Genomic DNA, 20,046 nt, shown 5'->3' on the forward strand with positions numbered 1-20,046 from the left:
TTAAAAAAGTAAACTGTAAACTTTATTTCAGTTGTGATTTACACATAAAGAAGACCCCAAGACACTCAGTTTCTCAGAAATGTTTCAGAATCAGAAATACTTTAATAATCCCAGAGGGAGATTGCTGATGAAAGTCCAAAAGGAAGCTGGACCGAAAAGTAATAAATAGGATGGCAAAGAGACAGGAGTTTATTTATTTATTTGTTCAGATCGGACATAATGACAAATGGAAAAAAAAATTCACATATGCAGACCTTTCTGGATATGATATCTAAGCATATGCCTCCCTAACAAATTGTGACAACAGAACTAAAAAATAATCAGAGAAACAAAAAATGTTGTACATAATTTCACAACAGAGATATTAACGCAAGATCACTCCACAGGAGTCAAAACATTACTTATAATTACATTTTGCAATACATCGTGTAAAACAGGGATATCAAAAAGTAAAAAAAAAAAAAAAAAGACAAAGTGTCCTATTTTGTTCCGATCCCAAGCCTGGAGAAATGCAGTGTGTTGCATCAGGAACGGCATCCAGCTGAAAACTTCAGCAAAATTTACCATGGTAATCTTTATACCTTTATCAGTTGAGGACTGGGTCAACAACAACCACAACTGGTGCTGGTGACTGACAGAGTACTAGAAATTAGGCAAGTCGGGGTCAGTAAAGAAGAAGAGAAGGAAGAAGACCTGTACTTTGGCAGAGAGAGAAGAGGAAAGGTATGAGTAGGTAATGAGGAAGTGACGGACAAGTTTGGCAGAATAGGAATGCCAAAGTACGGATGGTTGTGGGCTTTTCAAAGAGGATGGAACTGGCTGTAGGGAACACTTTCTTCCAGAGGAAGCAGGAACAGAAGGTGATCTACAAGAACAGGTGTGAAGGAGGAGTTCATGGGGGATTGCAAGATTTATTTACAAAATGCTAAAACTTTACATGTTTGTGTTTTTTAGTTTTTGTGTTAGTTAGAATTACTCAATTGGTTTTAATGATCTTCTTACCTGCTATTTATTTGTTAAAATTAAGCGAAACTATTATTTTCAGATTGTTTTTCAGTGTATTGTTTGTGCTGCTACTGTCCTCTGCTATTGTCGACACTTCTTGATTGATGACCCAAACATAAAAAAAATTATGTGTTTTAATGCACAGAGTGTACAATAAGTTTCCTTTGGTACAAGTAATAAATAACAAAGCTCAGATAAGGCAAACCTCTTAAATGGAGTTTTTAATCATGTTTGCAGGTAGAAAATCACATATGTTACAGCATACATATGAGGACTGTGCCCCCTGAGATTGTCTCACCCAGATCAGTATGTTTTTACAGCAGGAAGAGGTTTTTGAGCTTAGACACTAGTTATTTGTTTTGCTGTTGCACTTGGACTTTATAAGGATCAAAACTGTCCTCCTTAACAGCATCACAGCCCCCTCCTCAAAAATCAGAGTCAAGACCCAGACCAATTGGTGCAGTGCTCTCTTTGTATACTTATTTGAGGTAATAAGATATAATTTTAATACAGAAATGTTGGTCTTTCTAAAAGTATGTACAATATATGTGATTTTTATTTTAACAGGCTAAATGAGAGAATGATAAATCAAGAACAGGAAAATGAAATGAGATTGGTGCAACGATGGTCCAAATGATGTCGCAACAACCAGCACAATTACAGCCTCTGAACCCTGCATCCCCTTCGACTTCGACCTCTTTCCCCAACTTTTCTAATTATGGACAATCTCAGTAACTGTAAAATAAAATAAAAAAATAGTAAAGTAGATTTGTAAAATATGTAACTCAACTTTTAGAAATTATTTACATAAAATATTTCATACAAAAATTGTTTCCACACATCAGTAATTGTAAAAATGTGTATGAAACTTAACTTTAAGAAACTATTTACAATAGATAAAATATTCCAGTCAATGTGCCCTGCGACAGACTGGCGACCTGTTCAGGATGTACCCCGCCTCTCGCCCAGTGAACGCTGGAGATAGGCACCAGCAACCCCCGCGACCCCATTAAGGAATTGAGCGGGTCAGAAAATGGATGGATGGATTTCAGTCAATGTAAGGCTAAATTTGATTTGCAAAGTAACGACAGATAGCATTTCTTATATTGTGGGCATTGTTAATATCAGGATTATTATCTCCATCGACCAAATTGTTACTAGGTGGCTGATTTGCCTCATTGGCCCACTGATCAAGGAAATCCTCTCCTTGGGTCTCGCAGATATTGTGTAGGGTACAGCAGGCAGCTATGACCTTCGGAACATCTGATGTCTTGTTGTCGATTCGCTTCAAAAGCCTTCTCCATCTCCCTGTTAGCCGCCCAAAGGCGTTCTCTACCACCATCCTGTTCCGGCTGTGGATGAGGTTGTACTTTTTTTGGGCTTCAGTTGTCCCGGCATGTTCTGGATAAGGCTTCATCAGCCAGGGTAAGAGGGGGAATGCTGGATCACCAAGTATAACGGCAGGTACCATCACACCATCAATTTCTGTTTGAAGATGGGGGAACACACCATTTTCCCAAAACCGGTATAGCTGGGAGTTAACTAAAACACAAGCATCATCAGTGCTTCCTGGCCATCCAATACAGAGATCTCTAAACATATACCTGTCGTCTACAAGTCCTTGCATATTAATACTATACCAGCCCTTTCTATTAAAATAATCAACTCTGCTCTCCTTTGGGGCGACAATGGGTATGTGTAAGCCATCAATGGCACCTATGCAAGTAGGGTATCCCCATTTTTCTTTAAATGACTCCATAATATTTGTAGCCTCTCTATCAGTGGGGAGCTTCACAAACTGTGGTGTCAGATGATTGCATATTGCCTCACAAACATCCTTGACAAAGTTGCACAGTGAGGCTCTGGATATTCCAAAAAGGTGAGCAATGGTCCGATAATCTGATGTGGTTCCAAGAAACCACAATACAGCGCCAACTTTCTGCTCCACAGGAATAGGCTGTTGCATTCTGGTTTCTGCCTTGGAGATGTAAGGCCTGAGGGACTCACAAAGCCATTGGAAGGTACTGTAGCTCATTCTAAAAAAAAAATGAAATTTCAGAATATTATTGTTACAGTTAATATACATATTTCTTTGTACATTCTTCCACCTTATTAATTCGGCAATCAAAACAATTAATGGTGTCATTAATTTCATTGCTTTTTTGGGGGAAAAAATGGGCCTATCAGTTGAAGTGTTAATAACTTAAACAAAACAATAGCCTATCATATTAAATGGGAGAAAATTAGCAATTTTTTCTGTAATTATTACCTGAAGTTTTCAATCCATTGCTGAGGGTTGAATGTCTTTCTTACTATATGCAGCCACCAGTGTTGGCTCCGCTCTCTCACCCAAACAGTTCTGTAAGCACAATAAAAATAAGAGAGATTTAAATAAAATCGAAAAATATATAATAAAACGTGAACAACTGATGAAAGCAACAGTTGATAAGCCTCCGTAATCATGAAATTTCAGACATTCATAAAAATACTAGCTACCCTACCGTGCCACGCGGTTTCCACTGATGATTCTGCTTAGCAGCGTGATGAACCTCAACGTCTGTCGTTGTTTCCTGTGTCTGTAAGCCCTGATTAGACAATCGTTGGTTTTATCCACTTTACAAAAGCTGACTCTGTCAAGTAAATTTACCAAAGGTTGACTTCTTCGCCTGACTCTCCGCAAACAACGAAATATCACGATTATACCCAAACATAACCTCCTGAATGTTACGGACGCCGCCATATTGATTTGCTTGAGTATCTCCTTCTTCTTCTTGTTGCGTTAATTGGCGGTTGGCGAACATCTTTTCGGTGTGCATTACCGCCACCAACTGGTGAGGAATGTGGGTCAGAGTGGCCCTATTCCTAAAGATACTTACTTACTATATATATATATATATATATATATATATATATATATATATATATATATATATATTAATTTACAAATACTAAATCCTTCTAATTATTCCTGTTATTAAATATTTAAATAAATATTGATGACATTTATTTTTTTTAATTTTCTGCAGAATATCTACTATCTACCACATCAAATTTAACTTTCTTCTTATTAAGGTCTCTAACCAAATTCCTTCTTTCTTCTTCATATTTCTTACAATACATGTTCTACTGTTTAGTCTTGTCCACAATATTCACATTTAGTCCCTCCTTCAATCCTAGAGAGCAGTAGGACCGTAGATCGTCACTAGGAGGCGAGGAATCATAATAGCGTGATGTGTAAATGGTCGTCAGAACCAAGCTTGGCACGGTTAACTGATCCAAGCTCGGTCTGAGCTCGGCACGGATCGGTAAAAACAGGGTAGTGTAAATGGGGCTATTGTTGCCTCTGGGTCAGGAGTGGTTTGACACAATATGCTACTGTTATAGCCCATGTCCCCAATCTCTGTGTGTTGGGTCTTAAAGCATGTTGTACTTTATCAAAAGACTATGAGAGAAGAGATGACCAAATAAAGAATGAGCTCTCAAACATTTAATCTGAGCTGATTAAAGGTTTGAGTCTTCATCAAAGGTTTTCAAAATCTCTTTCCTACATATAAGGAAACAGTAAAACACTGCATGACATGCTGTCATGTTCAAACCAAAGTTCAAATCCACAGCATTCGTTGAGGTCTTAGTGGTACTTCAATACACACACACACACACACACACACACACAAACCCAAAAATTATCATTAGCATTTGAGCTTTCAATCTCAAAGGTTAGTATTTATTTGTTTATTTTTTTGGTGCTGCTGTCGCTAAAGCGGGGTTTGGAAGTTGACAACATGTCAATCAACGTATTTTCATAATAACAGCATTCTCATACAGAAAAAAACATTTTTTTGCAGAGTCACAGTCCAGGGGTCTCATTTATAAAGCTTGTGTAGGCACAAAATGGGGCCTGAAACGTGTGTACGTCACTTTCCACGCAAAAGTTGAAAAGTTGGGATCTATTTAAAAAAAAAATAAAAATAAAAAATAAATAAAACTTGACGGAAAAATTTGTGGTCCTTACAGCATCTCTGACCCAGGGGTACACTTATTTTGGAGATGGGAGAAATTGGTAGGTTGGATGGTAAAGTGATGCATTGCAGTCAGACTCCATGGTGATTCCTTTCCAGATGTTCAATTTCATTCCATTTCCGACTTTAATCATAGATCGGCTTCACCATAACCATTCAAAATAAGCAGTGTCATTCATGCTTCCGCTGATGACACATAACTACACATAGGCAACCTTGAAATAAATAAAAGGATGCCTAAGCTGTCTGAAATAAAAGTCTGCACAACATTTCATCTGGGTTTTTAACCATCACATTCCTCTCCCCAATGATCACCAGAGCAGCATGTACCACAGATCATTGTGACAAGGCGAGCGACGATTACTTGAATTGTCGTAAACAGACTCCAAGCACTGCATTCTGCTATAACCCACAGGGGAAAGAGCCCCCCCCTCCCCCCCAGTTTCTGGGTCCAAACTACCGCAGAGAAAAATGCACACTCACTTCCTAAACTGTTTTTTGCATTTTATTTTTGTTTGAGGGGGGTTCTTCATTTTATTGTGGGGGAAACCACTCATTTCTCCTGCTCTCCCTCCCTCTTCTGTCGATCTAAACGCACAGCCTCACAGAAATGTCAACACGGCAGAGTACGGCAGAGTACGGCAGAGTACGGCAGTCATCCGGCGTTTAAAACTGCAATAAAGTTACATTTCTTAACAAGTTCTGTTAATGTGTTCAACATGTGTGCTGCTTTTACCTCTGATTTTCACATTTTATAAACTCCTCTCTGTGATTTTTTTTCCCACCATGATGAAAAAACAATCAGCAAACCCATATTTAAAACACTAACATTCATGAGGTGCTTTGCATCGACCATTTATGGTTGAATCTGGGCGTGTTCAGAGCAGAACCTGAGGTGGACCCAGGTACGCAAACGTTCAGGTACGGCTGGGATCTATAAAGGGAAATTGCGTACTAGTGTGTGTGTGTGTGCATGGATTTATAAATCAGAATTCTTTTTGGCGTTTGCCATTTCCTTTTTCTTGGTGTATGTTCATTTTTAGTATGTATTCTATGCAAAGTTTTATAAATGAGACCCCAGGACTAGTCTCTCCTTGTTTGGAGGAAGAAAGCAGTGCTACTTGTGAAACTCCACAAAACAGTTCTTGCTCTTCTTGAGGCAGAGGTGCACATTGCACTTTGAACATTTGAAGACAGTCTGGCCCTTACAGTTTGGGAGTTTGCAGCGTTGCCGTGCGCTTTCCACCACTGGCCAGTGGCCTACAGCGTCCGAACGGACTTTGGGTGTTGGAATAGCCTTAGCGGGACCCCTCCGTTTCTTCTTTTCAAATTCACTTTCGACGTCAAAGAAAAGCCAGCCTCTCTTCTTGCTGGACAGGTCCTTGCCCTGCAAGCAGAGCGCTTGTGCTATTGAAATCCTAAAAGTAAGGAAGTCCTTCTGGTTCTTTCTTGGAACATCCAGGGATTTACAATCACGTCGATATAGCAGCCAGCTGTTTACGATGACCACGTCAACAAAATGAAAAAATAACCGCTGGTAGTACTTTTTGGACCTAATCTGGATGCGGTGAGATGTAATCAGTGCATCCAGAGCGTCAACGCCAGCCACAAACTTGTTGTGCAGGTTGATGATGCTTGGGCATTCCACAGAAACCTTCTGTTTCAACTTTCTGTCCCATTTTTGGATGTTGGATACAGGCTGGGCACTGGCAAACGTGCTAGCAACGATCATCCCTCTGTAGTCAAACCATTTCACCGCTCTTAATTCTAAACTGTCAATGGCAGCCCTTTTCTCTTCAAATGCCCCAATTCCCTTCTTCTTCATCTCAGGGTCTGTGCTAAAACTGCACCCTTGGAGGCCACTTTGCTCCACAGTCCCAATGGAGAGTATCCCTTTGTTTGCAAGAACAAGAGACGAAAACCAGCTGTCAAAAAACAAGAGGTGACCGACAGAACCACTAACAACTTTTGCAAGCTTCAGGACGATGTTTCCACTTGGCCCGAGGTCTGGTTCTCCGGGAACAGGATCCGTCTTCCCTGTAAATATGTCAAAGGAATGCACCAGGCCCTTTGAGTCACACAGCACAAATATTTTGTACCCCCATTTGCGCAACCTCTTGGGGATATAATGTGTCAGACTAGATGTAGCTTTGAAAGGGACCATTTGCTGAGCAACAGACAACATCTGATCTTGAGGGAGGCTGTTAAACTTCTGAAGAAGCGCATCAATGACAGGCCTGATTTTAAACAGCACATCTTGACTGTTGGCGGTCATGTTTCTGTTGTCATTGAAATGGATGAATTCCTTAATTTTTTTCCATCTCTCTCGGGTCATCACATCAGCCACCTGCTCTACCCGACATTCACTGGACCAGTACATTCTTGACTTAGGTAGATGAACAACGCTCATGTACACCAAAGTGCCAATAAACTGCTCAAGTTCATTTCGGTCCAGTTTGAGGCCACTGTACCGGTTGTGTGTACTTTCTTGCGTATAATAGAGATTGCTTTGTTGTACAATAGTATTCATGAGATCAGCGTCGAAAAAGTCTCGGAAATACTGAATGGGCTCTCTGGTTTCAGCAGCACTGGGAAGAGAACCTCGCCAGATTGGAACATCTTTCGCCGAGTTCTGTTGTTGCACCTTCTCCCAAACTAACTTTTGCCACGTTCTCGGTTTACTGCTGGCGCCAGTGGCGCTTGTCCTGGGAGGTGGCTCATTGTTGCCGTCGTAGTCTTCGTCACTGCTGCTGTCATCACCCGGTTTAGGCCTGTTGTCCTCATCGCTACTGTCGCTGTCACTTAGGCAGCTGTCATCACTTTCAACTGGTGGGACCCTGGTTTGAAGCCCATTGTCCTGCAGAGACAAATCCGAATTTATATCCCAGTATTTTGTTTTTATTGCCTTTTTGCACCCAATTTAATCTTGCACACTAACTGCAGTTGCACAAAATTTAGATTTGCATTTTTGCATAGCTGTATATTTAAACATAACCCCTCTCTTGTTCCCTTTTTTACTTAGTAGCATTTACAGGAACTTGTGCTTGTGAATTTTCTCACCTGCGTTTCACTCCATCCATGATTAGATGTTTGTGGTTTTCTCAGTGATGTGGGATGATCGTCAGCAATGGAGAACGCTTCTAATCAATACAGAGAGGTGATAATTAATGTGATCAATAAAGCATATATTATTATAAAATCATAAAAAGACACCTACAGTCAAAACCAGATATTTAAATATAGTCTCTTTCACATTATCAAATTAGACTAAAGTTATCATGTTTTAGGGGAATTAGGCCAGTCATTGTTTTTGATTTTAGTGCTTATATTGTAAAACGTGTACTTTTTTTTTTTAAATTATTCATCCATCCTGCAGGTTGGTTGCGTCTTGGTTTGTAAACCTACTTATAAATAAATAAATGATTAAATGATGACGTCTAAAAAAGGTGTTTGTTCCTGAATTTATTCCAACCCCAAACCTGCTATTTTTAATTATTATCATTAAAATAATGACTTCCTCTCCAAGTGCTCTTTCAACCAGTGTCAATAGTGGACTTGTTAACTTTAAATGGTGACAAACTGTCTTATCAGATTGTGAGGTAAATCACAGTCATGTGAGGTAAATGTTCGCTACGGCAGAACTTTTTCGGCAAATGTGTCTCCATCACCGATTTGTGCATTAACTGGTTTTCCCAAAATCCAGAAATTACCTAAAGTGATCATAAAAACCTTTTAAATGTGTCCGTTTACTTCAACCTTTTTTCATAAGATATTTCAAAATGCGCATCAAAAAACATTAATGGAAACACGGCTACTGATGATTTGGTCATTGAATGTAGTCCACACTCCAGCCACTAGTTGGAAGCAACATGCTTCCAATATCTGTGGAGTGAAATTACCTTTTTGAATGAAAATTTTCATGGGTTGCATGAAAAAAAAAAAAAAAAAACATCTGTTAAAATGATCATGCAACCAGTCAAATATATATATATTTTTAAATAACTAAGCATTTTTCACAATTCTCATAATAGGAAATGTCTCACCTGTGTGAATTCCCATCTGTTTAGTCCTGGAACTATCTTGAGGGGAAAACCCATCATGCACTTCACCAGAAAAGAGATTTTTCCAACATCTCTTATTTTTTTCCAGCTCTTCGTCTCGTCTTAATCCCGAGTCGCCGGGATTGTTTTCTTCCTGATCCTGGTCCCCAGCATCAAAAGCATTCTGAAAGTCCAGTTCATGTCCGTCTGGCTCAAGGGGGTATTTTTCTTCACTGACTGGAGAAACCTCAAAGGTATAAGTCTTCCACTTCACCAAGAGATGCTCGTCATCCTGACTGATATCAAGTTCTTCTTTTTCCTCTTTTATTTGGGAAGGTTCGAACTCCTCCTGCTGCTCTTTAAGTAGGCAAAGTTCTTGCTCCACCTGCTCTTCTTTTATCTGCAGAGGTTTTGTTTCCTTCTGGCCCAAATTGAACTTGCTATCCTTTTTGCAGAGCTGCCGGTGAGCTAGATCCTCCTCCATCTCTAAATAATACTATAGCTCTTGAAAGGTAAACAGAAAAAAATCATATTAATGTAGTTCAAATAGAGCAAACTTTCCTTATTATATGCATATACAGATGCAATTTTTAGCACCTTAATATAGAAAAACTCAGAGGGCAATTTTTTCCCCAACATAAAGCCTTAAATAACTTCATGTGAATTATTTTCTTTTTATTTGCTTAGCAAGAGATACAAATGCTAAATTTAAACATCAAAAGTGCAAACTGATTCAAGTATTTTTTTTTTATTTAATTGAGTTAAACAAAATGTAGATACACTAAATTCAAATAGGCCACTGGCTATTTTGTTTTCATAGGAAGTCTTTCATTCTTATTAATATTCTGTATAAAACATGTCTGACCACACCAAGAAATTAGATGGCTGAAGTAGAAATACTGTAGAAAGGTTATTTTTTATTATTTTAACCCATAACAAAATAGAGAATTCAAACAAAACAAAGAGGGGAAAAGTTGTACACAACATCATAAACTATTCGACAAAATAAAAGAAGCTACGGCTTATTCAGTCCTGTACCCTAATTTACATTCATATCCTTAATAAAAATAGTGATTTCATATATACATAAATACACAAATGCGCATATATACTGTAGTTGTATACACATACATATGCATGTATAGCTACATACCTGCCCATATATCTATGCACCTGTAGATAAATTTAGTTGAAATGACATTATATGTTATTCATTTTTAGACACATAATTTATGCATATTTTCTCTTTATTACGTTGCTTAATTTAACACAAAATCTCCCTACAAACTGATCTGCACATGCTTTTAAGAGTGCTGCTGGTTGTTTTAAATTACATTTCCCACTGAGGTCATACCTTCCTTCTCTGTTGTTGAACAGATTTTTGAATTTTGTGTTTGGTACTAATCAATATGAGCGACATAGACTTGATATATTTATCTCCATTTTATTTGAAAAACACTAAAGGAGTCTGTTCAGAAGCAGATATTGTAGAGCAAAGTTTAGATGGAAGTAGTCAGAAAGCGCTGATAAGTAGCTAATGCAGTAAACTTCCATTCTCAACCCGCAGACATGCAGTCAACAGCTTGTCCTAAAAGCTCTTTATAAGCTGTGAAACCGCCGGTGTTTCATACCTTTACGGTGTAAGATTATCTGGGGGTGTCCCACCTGACCATTGATCTCTTCCTCAGCTTCAATGATTTCTTTAAACTCTGTAGATGTTTCTTTAGCAGCTCGTTGACTAATCTATCCGAGGCTGAACTGAAGACACCCATTATCCATAAGGATCATTTACCCTTCCTTAAAATGACAAAGAGCAACAAAAGAAAGTAACGTTGTTGTTATTTCATTTCGTCTAAAGCAGAGGTAATCTTCACCCGGAAGCGAATTCTTTCAGCCATGACCTCTTTTTTTTTTTTTACCATTTAACAAGTGCATTACTGACCCCTGCTGGATTGGAAGATAAATAACAGCCAAATCAAAAATGGATGAGATAGCGTATCGATAAGATAGAAATAAGATTGATAGATATTGATGATTATCAAAATATTCAATAATATATAATTTAAGTGCAGCCCTGGCCATTTTATGCTGTTGCATAAAATCACTTATTTCTAAATAAAGAACACTGAATTCAAACACAATCCTTTATTCTACCAGTTTTTTTTTTTTTTTTTTTTTTTTTTTTTTTACCAAAACTCTTAAGAAAAGAAAATAACTCTTGCTCTCTGAACTCTGAAGCTTGGTGAAGGAGCTCTCCTGGGTCTGAGTTTGTAATTGTAAGGACTGTAGTATTAACCTACTGTACATGATAGGTTAGAATGCAAAAGGAAGGAAAACTGCTATTTTGAACTTTTTACTGACCCCTTTTTATCTATTAAAGGCATACTATGCAACATTTTTCAGTTAATTAATGTGTTCCATACCGTTTTGGATGATTAAATGAGTCATTTCAGGTCGAACAAAGGTTTTCTCGGCCGCCCTGGGGGTCTGTGGGGGAAATACCGCACTTGCAAGAGCAAGAGCTCACGGCCCGCACTCACAGAAGTCTTGCTTTACGGGGAGAACTCCATGAGTTTTTGCCCTGCCATTCACTATATGCACGCGCGAAAGCAACAACATAAACATGCAAGCATGTCGAGTTTTATTATTATTATTTTTTTTTTTTTTATTTTTTTTTTATGTTGGCGAGACGCTACCGCGGCAGCCGCGGCGAGGCGGCGGCGGCGGCCGCGGCTTGGCGAGGCGGTGGCGGTAGCGTCTCGCCAACATAAAAAAAAAATAAAAAATAATAATAATAATAATAATAAAACGGACGAGGCGGCGGCGGCAGGGGCCGCGGCTTGGCGAGGCGGCGGCGGCGGCGGCGGCGGCCGCCGCCTCGCCAAGATAGCGCTGCGGGAAGCTTGATGTTCATACCTTCACTGTGTTAGTCATTGTTTGTACTGCCGTTTTTTCCACTTTTCGTTGCGTTCGCCTGTCTGCTAAGCTCAAAACAACCGCGCCTGGCTTGACGGAGAATCCAGAACAGCTGAGCATCTTTACGACAGTGCACTTTTACTTTCGCCCTCTGGGGGGAGCCTCGCTGGAAAATCAACCCCGGTTGCATAGTATACCTTTAAACCACACGTCTATTGCTTGATATATATTGTTTTTGAATTATCGTCCAGCCCTAGGATAACAACAGTTCTTCCCATTAGATTTGTATTTTGTCAAATACTCGTCTTTATTACTCCCTCCTTATATACATTTATTTATGTATGTAGCTGAGGTTTGATAACCTGACCCTAGCCAGATGTATTTCGCTCCGCCTAGCTCCACTCATCTCCACTCCACTCCCTGTGAGTGAAGCTAGGTGGAGTGATATCAATCTGGCTAGGGTCAGGTTAGAGGTTTGAGTGATCCCAAACTCTTAAGGCCTTTATATTCCTATATAATAAAGAATTCATCCTCACAAGTCAGACAGTTTTAGGTTTTATACAGTTATTAAAAATCCAATATGTTACTTTTCCCAAATGATTGCAGACAGTGGCGGTTCTAGACCAAATTTAGCAGGGGGGCCAGGGTGGGGCCAGTGTTTTTTCACAGGGGCACAGAACAAAAGATTGGGGGGTAAAAAACTTAACATGTCAACATTTCGTCGTTTAATATATTAAGTAAGCCAAAGAGCCAATTGTGGCTCTTGAACTGCAGGTTGCAGACCCCTGATCTTTTATCAATACAGCGGGAACTTAACGTGAAACAGCTTAATTTTAAATTAGTTTTTTTTTAACATTTCTTTCTTAATTATTTTGTTATTTTATTATGGGTAAAAACATAAACAAAAAAATACAACTGATCCAGATGACCAGTCAGTCGCGGTATCTTTGTCAGCATTTAATATTGTAAGAAATTTAATATCATGTTTTTAGTACAGGGGCCATAACAGGGGCCAGTAACAGTTCTACAGGGGCACAGGCCCCTGTTGGCCCCTGTCTAGAACCGCCCCTGATTGCAGACTAACAACTATTCAGAGAAAGAATATTCAGCAACCAAGTGTTGAAGCAGCTGACTTCATCCTTAATATGCCTGTGCAATTTTTCAGTTATCCAGGTCATCGCAACAGCAAACAGGCTTAAATCGGAGGCAACCAGACTTTTGAACAGTTCTTTCGACATGTATCCAAAAGTCTTTGTCAGTTCCGGTGGCTCGAACTCGAGCAATCTGTAACAGTGCACCAACTACAGGCTGCCACACACCTGACTCACCAAGTAAGGTAGTTATAGCCTCACATCACGGACGTGGGTGAGGTCTTTCACAATTTTTAAGATTTGTACACTTTGGAAAATGTTGATAATGGTGAATGTCTCCTAAGAATAAATTAACACGTTTTATTTGATCAAATAAAATCAACTAATCAAAAACTCAGAGCAACCTTAAAGCTAAACACAGGTTAACTGGAAAGTACTAAAAAATATGTAACATACAGTATGTAAAAGAAAACCATCCAAACTAGATAGAGAACAATGACAAAACTATATTTGATGTTAATGAAATTGCTGATGAATTTACTCAAGTTTAGAAATGTGTTTAACCATAAACTTGTCAATTTCTGCTGAGTCTTTTTATCATATATGAACAATGTCATGTATGTCCTATTCACCATTTCCTCTGATAACATGCTCTGATAACAGCCATTCCTATTATTTTAGTTGTGTCTTAGTTTGTAAAGCACCATGTGCAGCAGAAAATGCAGAAAATGTGCCATATTAATAAATTTGACCTTAAACAAATCACTTTTAATCTTAATTTCTGTATTTATTCTGCAGATGTTGAACAAAGACTATGCAAAGAAATAAAAAAAAATCATACGTGAGAAATATGTTCTATATATGTTCTATATGTAGAGGTCTATCTGAATTTATTAAACAAAAAACATACTTTAATTGCAGGACCAATCCTGCAATAATTCAGGATTAAACCAAAGGTAAACCAAAGCCTAGGGCTCTGTGGAATGGATATGGACGTTGTAATGATGACAAACAAGGCAAGGCAAATTTATTTGTATAGCACATTTCAGTACAGAGACAATGCAAAGTGCTTTACATGATTAAAATAGAAAATAAAAATCTGAATAAAAGCAGCGGTGCCTCCAGAAATGTTTCATAGGGGTGGCCAGATGGAGCCACTTAAACTCTTGGGGTGGCAGTGAAACTAAAAGCCATAATTTCAGGATTTTATTCTGCTGTTGTAGTGAAGCTGCCTGTAGAAAACTATCATAACACCTACTAACATCTTTTGGTTTTTAATGTTTTTATTTTTAATGTTCCCAATGATCTAATGTGCTTAGACCAATAACAGTACAGTTAACATTTTGAGTTGAACAATAATTCCTTTTTATTGTGTAATTATATTTAGAATAAAGTGTAACTTACATTTATTAATTTATTGGAAAACAAAACAGTTAATAGGGGAAAGTAGATACTGGCAGATACAAATAAAAGCTCAATAGAAGCTCAGGAAGAGTGACTTCCTACAATTTACACTGACCAGTGGAGTGGCCAGGACATAGCACTTTGGGGCAAGGCTACCCCCACTGGCCATCCCCTGGTGGTGCCACTGAATTAAAGCAAGTAGGAATAAAACATGGAGACAAAATAGAACATGGGAAGATAAAAGCAAACATTAAAAACAGTTAGACTACAAAGTTGAACTAATGATGTTTCAGTAACACAATTTAACTAGAACAGTCGAAGGCAATCCTAAACAAATGTGTTTTTAATCTTGATTTAATGGAGCTCAGGCTGTCCGCACGTTTTCTGGAAGTTTGTTCCAGATAAGTGGAGCATAGAAACTGAATGCTGTTTCTCCTTGTTTAGTTCTGGTTCTAGGTATGCAGAGTAGGCTGGAGCCAGAAAACCTGAGTGGTCTGGAGGGTTGATACACTGATAACAAGTCTGTGATGTATTTAGGTGCTAAGCCATTCAGTGATTTATAGACTAACAGAAGTATTTTAAAGTCTATTCTCTGAGATACAGGGAGCCAGAGTAAGGACTTTAGATCTGGGGTGATGTGCTCTATTTTCTTAGTCTTAGTGAGGATGCGGCGTTCTGGATCAGCTGCAGCTGTCTGATCCACTTTTTAGGCAGAGCCGTGAATACACCATTGCAGTAATCAATTCTACTAAAGAAAACATTCATTTTCAAGGCACAAACAGGCAGAAATGAAAAAAAAAAAAACCTGCAGTTTATTAATGTGATTACATAGCAGTTACAACCAGTGTGCCTTTTAAAGTTACCATTCATTTACCCATTATTTAGGTTTTTGCAACCTTTTAACAACTAGAAATAATTAAAAACATCTTAGAAAGTTTAATATAATATTGGAAAATCGAAGACAAAGACGATTTTGACTAGAATGCTCCATAAAGTAAGTAAAAGATTATTTGAGTCATTCATCAGTTGCTTAGCTAAATGTACTTGGGATAATTGTCTTGCTCAATAGTGAAAGCGTTGTTAGGGTTAGGGTCATGAATGTCCACGGTGTCATCAATAATGACAAATCATCAAAATCAGTTGTCACTGCCAGTAATATGCTGATTGATATTAAGATACAAGCAAAGGCTGCTGATCTGTATGACTTCTCATATGAACATTTAAATGACATTTTTGAGTATAACTCTTTCCACATGTCCCACACAAAAATTGTTTCTCACCTTTGTGAGTTCTAACATGCTCGGTTAAATGACCTTTTCGAGTGAAACCTTTCCCACAGGTTTCACAGGAGAAAGGCTTTTCACCCGAGTGAATTCTCATGTGTTCTGTTATGTGACCTTTTCGGCTAAAACCTTTTCCACAAACCTCACACGGGAAAGGCTTCTCACCTGTGTGAATTCTCATATGAACAATTAAATTACATTTTAAACCAAAATATTTTCCACAGGTCATACATGAAAAAGGCTTTGCACCTGTGTGAATTGTCATGTGAGCACTTAAAGAAGCTGTTTGACTGAAACTTTTTCCACAGGTCACACATGAGAAAGGCTTTTCGCCTGTGTGAGTTCTCAAGTGAACAGTTAAATTACCTTTTGCAGCTACAGATTTCCCACAAATATTGCACGAGAAAGGCCTCTCGCCTGTGTGGGTTCTGATGTGATGGGTTAAATGGCTTTTTTGGCTAAAACCTTTTCTACAGATCCCACACGATAAACGCAGCTTACATTTGTGAATTCTCTTATGTTTGGTCAAGTGACTATTATGAGAAAAATGTAAATCACATACTTTACAAGAATGCATATTCTTGTTCTTGAGGGTTTTGTTCTGCATCTTTTGTTTTGATCTGCCAGGGATGTGATCATTTTGTGTAGTTTTTTGCCACCTCTTTTTTCGGATCGTCTCTTTGTATTTTTTTAATTCCCTGTCTTTGTCATTGTTTAATTCCTGATCCTTGTTCTCAGCTTCAAGGGCTTCCTTAGAAACATGCTTGCTCCTGATTGGTTCTAGAGTAATGCTGTATTTTTCTTCATAGGTAGGAGTCACCATAAAGTTATCAGTTTCCTGCTTCAGTACAAGATCCTCTTCATTATGAGTGATGCAGGGCTCTGTCTCTTCTTCTTTTACTGGAGGATCATTTGGCTCAATCTGCTCTTCTTTAATTTGTAGATATGCTGGTTCCTCCTGGATGCAGATGTGTTGATCAAGGGGAGCCTCCTCTATTTTTAAATTTTGCTGCAGGAAGTCTGGACAGAAAGAAAGACAGTTTTTTTTGTTTAATGAAAAAGTATGGACACTTTCATCATTTAATACCTTTTCCAAGATGCCTTTGGAAAGCAGTGCACCCTCTAATGACCAAATAAACAAACATACAGTTGACAACACACTGTACACAAGCCTGGTGAAATGGCAGGTTTTGTGACGTAAAAAAAAGAAGTAATTTCAGAATATAGTTCCATTTTCAGAAATAGTACCCCATAGTTGTAATGCAGCTCTCCAGTTACCATGGGCTTTTTGATGGCTCCTGAGATTGCGGTAAGGCGTATTGCGTCACTTCCTGTTTTTTTTTTATTTTTCCCGCATACTGAGCATGCATGCTCAGTATGCGGGATTTAGGCAAAGCCATCGCCAATGCAGACGACTGTCTCTGTGGCTCTATGTTATTTCATGCGGAGTGATTGCTGCTTGTCAAGACTTGCTGCAATCTACTATGTTTCCTTAGATAGGACATTTTTTGACCAATCTGTATGAATTGATTGAATTTGACCTTGCAAATGAAATTGCCTTGAGATGACGTGTATCATGAATTGGCGCAATATATATAAAATTGAATTCAATTGAATTGTAATGTCTGACTGACCCTTTCTGAACTCTACATAGTAAGAATTGTAAGAAGTGTTCTCCCATCTAAAGAGAGAGTGACTCTAACTGATTCACACTCAGATTTCTCCTGTTCTCTAGACAATTTTTCATTAAAAAATTCAACACTTCTGAAGAACTGATTTCAGTTATTTTTATTAATTTTTAATTTAAATCTTTTGTAATCTTTATAACACTGAAGATATTTTCAGACCAAAATATTCCCCTGGAACTGCTTAGTCCTATTTTGTAAATTCAGATGATGGAAATCTTCATCATCAAATACTGGAAATTGGCTCCCAGTATTTGGAGCACAGCAAAACACAATTTTACAGGTTTGTTGCCATCTACAGCCCAACTTTATTTCAAAAATAATTCTTGTGTCTACCTAAGACGGACTGGGTTTGTGCTGCAAATTAGAACAGTTGTTAAAAAGGTTGCCTTGCAGCTAGAGGGTGTTAGATACTATAAACCAAGATTCAACAAATGAACAATGATGTTATTTTAGTTGGTATAATAAATGTCAGTTTATTCATTTTTTGTAGTGTTTTTTAATTCACTCAAACGGTTATATTTGCACGATTAAAAAGTCTTCAGAAATTAACACTTTAAAGGGCCTCCAACAGCTTTCCTTAAATCATTGCATAGATAAAACGTTATCACCACTGGTGCTTCGTACCTATTCGGTGTAAGATTACCAGGGGAATCAGCTGTCTGCTCTGATCATCCATCTTTTCCTCCGGCTTGACGATGATTTATCTGAGCTCAGTGAATGTTTCTTCAACGGGAGCTACCTGCTCGTTAATAAAATCTCAAAATAAATAAAACACTCGTATGTTTCGCTTATCGACCATTAACGTCTAAATAATGTGTCTAAATAATAATCGTCTAAATAATAATCTAAAATTATTCCAAACAGAAATAACGGCAACACTTGTCCGCAGACAACGGTCGTCTTCCGGTGTTACGCCATGCCGTGTTTCCACAAACCACTGTCGCCCTCTATGGCAACCCAAAAGGGCCAGAAATGCTACTTTTACAAGGCATGGTATTTAAAAAAAAAAAAAAAAAAAAAAAAGCAAAATACGCCATTTTAAGAAAGAACTTTGTAAAACATGGCGAAAAACCCATCAAAACGCTGTTTGTTTACACTATTTTAAGAAAACCTACTGAACGGCAAACAAATTTAAATAAAGGCAACAGCTTCTTAGTCACTAAATGCCACTTTTTACACATTACTGTGTGCAATGGCTTTAATAAATGGGGTATTTTACACCACTTCATGGCATTTACAACAGCACTGTCTTAAATTATGTTGGGCTCTGCCCCTACCTTTTTCATCTACTTAATTTGAATGCCAATCGCCCAATAAGAGAAGGGTAATTGCAGACCACACCAATTCATTACAGATTGAACAGTGTTGCACATAGATTTGACTGTTGTCAGTTTTTGTACTAATCTCATTATTTATTCTGATGTCTTCAAATTAAAATAAAAACAACAAAATACATAATACCTTTGTCTAAAACAAATGACAACCGACCCACATTTTTGAAAGCAGAAAATAGTCCCTTTCTTGAATTTTACAAAAGAAAAGGGAAGATATTGGTCTGAAGTCGTTTTTAATTAAATGGGAGATGTGTGTTTAAGGCCTTCGTGGCCTTTTGGTCTTTGTCGTTGCTGCCTACCCAATTTCTGACTATTTAGCTAATTATGGGGACTGGAGAATACTTGTGTATCAACGCTCAAATAACTTTCTTCACACCCTACCATTAGCCATTCAGGGAACAAGTGGAGGCCCACTTCACTGCCCATCATGCCAAGGTACATGCTAATGCTATCACATTTTCTGTCATCTCAATAACTGTCTTCAACAGTTATTGAGAGACAGGGATTAAAAAATAAGCCAAATCATGTGCTTTCCAGGACCTTGGACAGCACACTGGCTAAAGCTGTATAGGCAGATAATTATCCTTGCTTTTTACTTTGCCAGTTTTATCCTTTATAATTCACACTAATACAACTGAAAAAAGTAAACTTGGCAAAATGCCATGGCCTAAATCCCCAGAAAAGCACAGGGGAAGTAAAGTTTTTACTGGAGAGTTTTAGGTTTTCTGCAGACACTTCATCAAGACTGCATGCCTTACTGGTCTTTAGACTCGTAACAGCATCATGAATGTTTTGAGGAGAAACTCACATCTTCATCGTCATCAATACTATCCACCATAAATGAAGAGTTTTTAACACAGTTAAACACTGTTCATAGTAGTGCTTCTGCCAGATCTGAGTTATCTCTTCTGCATCAATTAAACCTTCCATATTAGCTGGCAGACATATTTTATAGTTATGCTTTTTTATTTCTTTCCAGAACTCACTGCACATAGGTATTTTGCAGTATTTCTTCGTGGCAGGCAAATTTGAATTTATTGTGTCTCCATTCCTTTTAATAAAATGTTATGCATATTAAAAATTAATGTTTGTCCGTTTCTTATGTTTAAAAAGAAGACCTTGTTTCTGTCTGTCTGCATGCCTCAACCCAAGCCTTGTAAGCCTATCTTGCCTCAGCATGATGCTCCTTTGACATGCTCATTCCAGCATGGTTTAGCTTTGTACAATTTATTCTTATACAGTGGTATACTAGAGACTTCACAATAT

General features: G+C 38.1%; 3 protein-coding genes across 3 annotated transcripts; all 3 read right to left on the bottom strand.

The window, feature by feature from the left end:
- Positions 1–1,210: 1,210 nt before the first annotated feature.
- LOC105931637 (putative nuclease HARBI1) lies at positions 1,211–3,837 on the bottom strand. The gene is made up of 3 exons (XM_012870394.3): positions 3,507–3,837; positions 3,275–3,364; positions 1,211–3,041 (listed from the first exon to the last, which is right to left on the bottom strand). Exons 1-3 carry the CDS (start codon positions 3,743–3,745, stop codon positions 2,069–2,071), a joined length of 1,302 nt encoding a protein of 433 aa, XP_012725848.3. The 5' UTR covers positions 3,746–3,837; the 3' UTR covers positions 1,211–2,068.
- A 2,304-nt stretch (positions 3,838–6,141) lies between these two features.
- Positions 6,142–10,950, bottom strand: LOC105931634 (piggyBac transposable element-derived protein 2). The gene is made up of 4 exons (XM_012870390.3): positions 10,696–10,950; positions 9,068–9,568; positions 8,085–8,164; positions 6,142–7,881 (listed from the first exon to the last, which is right to left on the bottom strand). The coding sequence occupies exons 2-4, from the start codon at positions 9,546–9,548 to the stop codon at positions 6,142–6,144; spliced, it is 2,301 nt and encodes a 766-aa protein (XP_012725844.2). The 5' UTR covers positions 9,549–9,568; positions 10,696–10,950.
- A 4,318-nt stretch (positions 10,951–15,268) lies between these two features.
- On the bottom strand, positions 15,269–18,247 carry LOC118565242 (oocyte zinc finger protein XlCOF6.1-like). The gene is made up of 2 exons (XM_036145432.1): positions 18,071–18,247; positions 15,269–16,778 (listed from the first exon to the last, which is right to left on the bottom strand). Exons 1-2 carry the CDS (start codon positions 18,120–18,122, stop codon positions 15,646–15,648), a joined length of 1,185 nt encoding a protein of 394 aa, XP_036001325.1. The 5' UTR covers positions 18,123–18,247; the 3' UTR covers positions 15,269–15,645.
- Positions 18,248–20,046: the final 1,799 nt, after the last annotated feature.

The sequence above is a fragment of the Fundulus heteroclitus genome, chromosome 13 (assembly GCF_011125445.2).
Source record: "Fundulus heteroclitus isolate FHET01 chromosome 13, MU-UCD_Fhet_4.1, whole genome shotgun sequence".
NCBI classification, from domain to species: Eukaryota; Metazoa; Chordata; class Actinopteri; order Cyprinodontiformes; family Fundulidae; genus Fundulus; species Fundulus heteroclitus.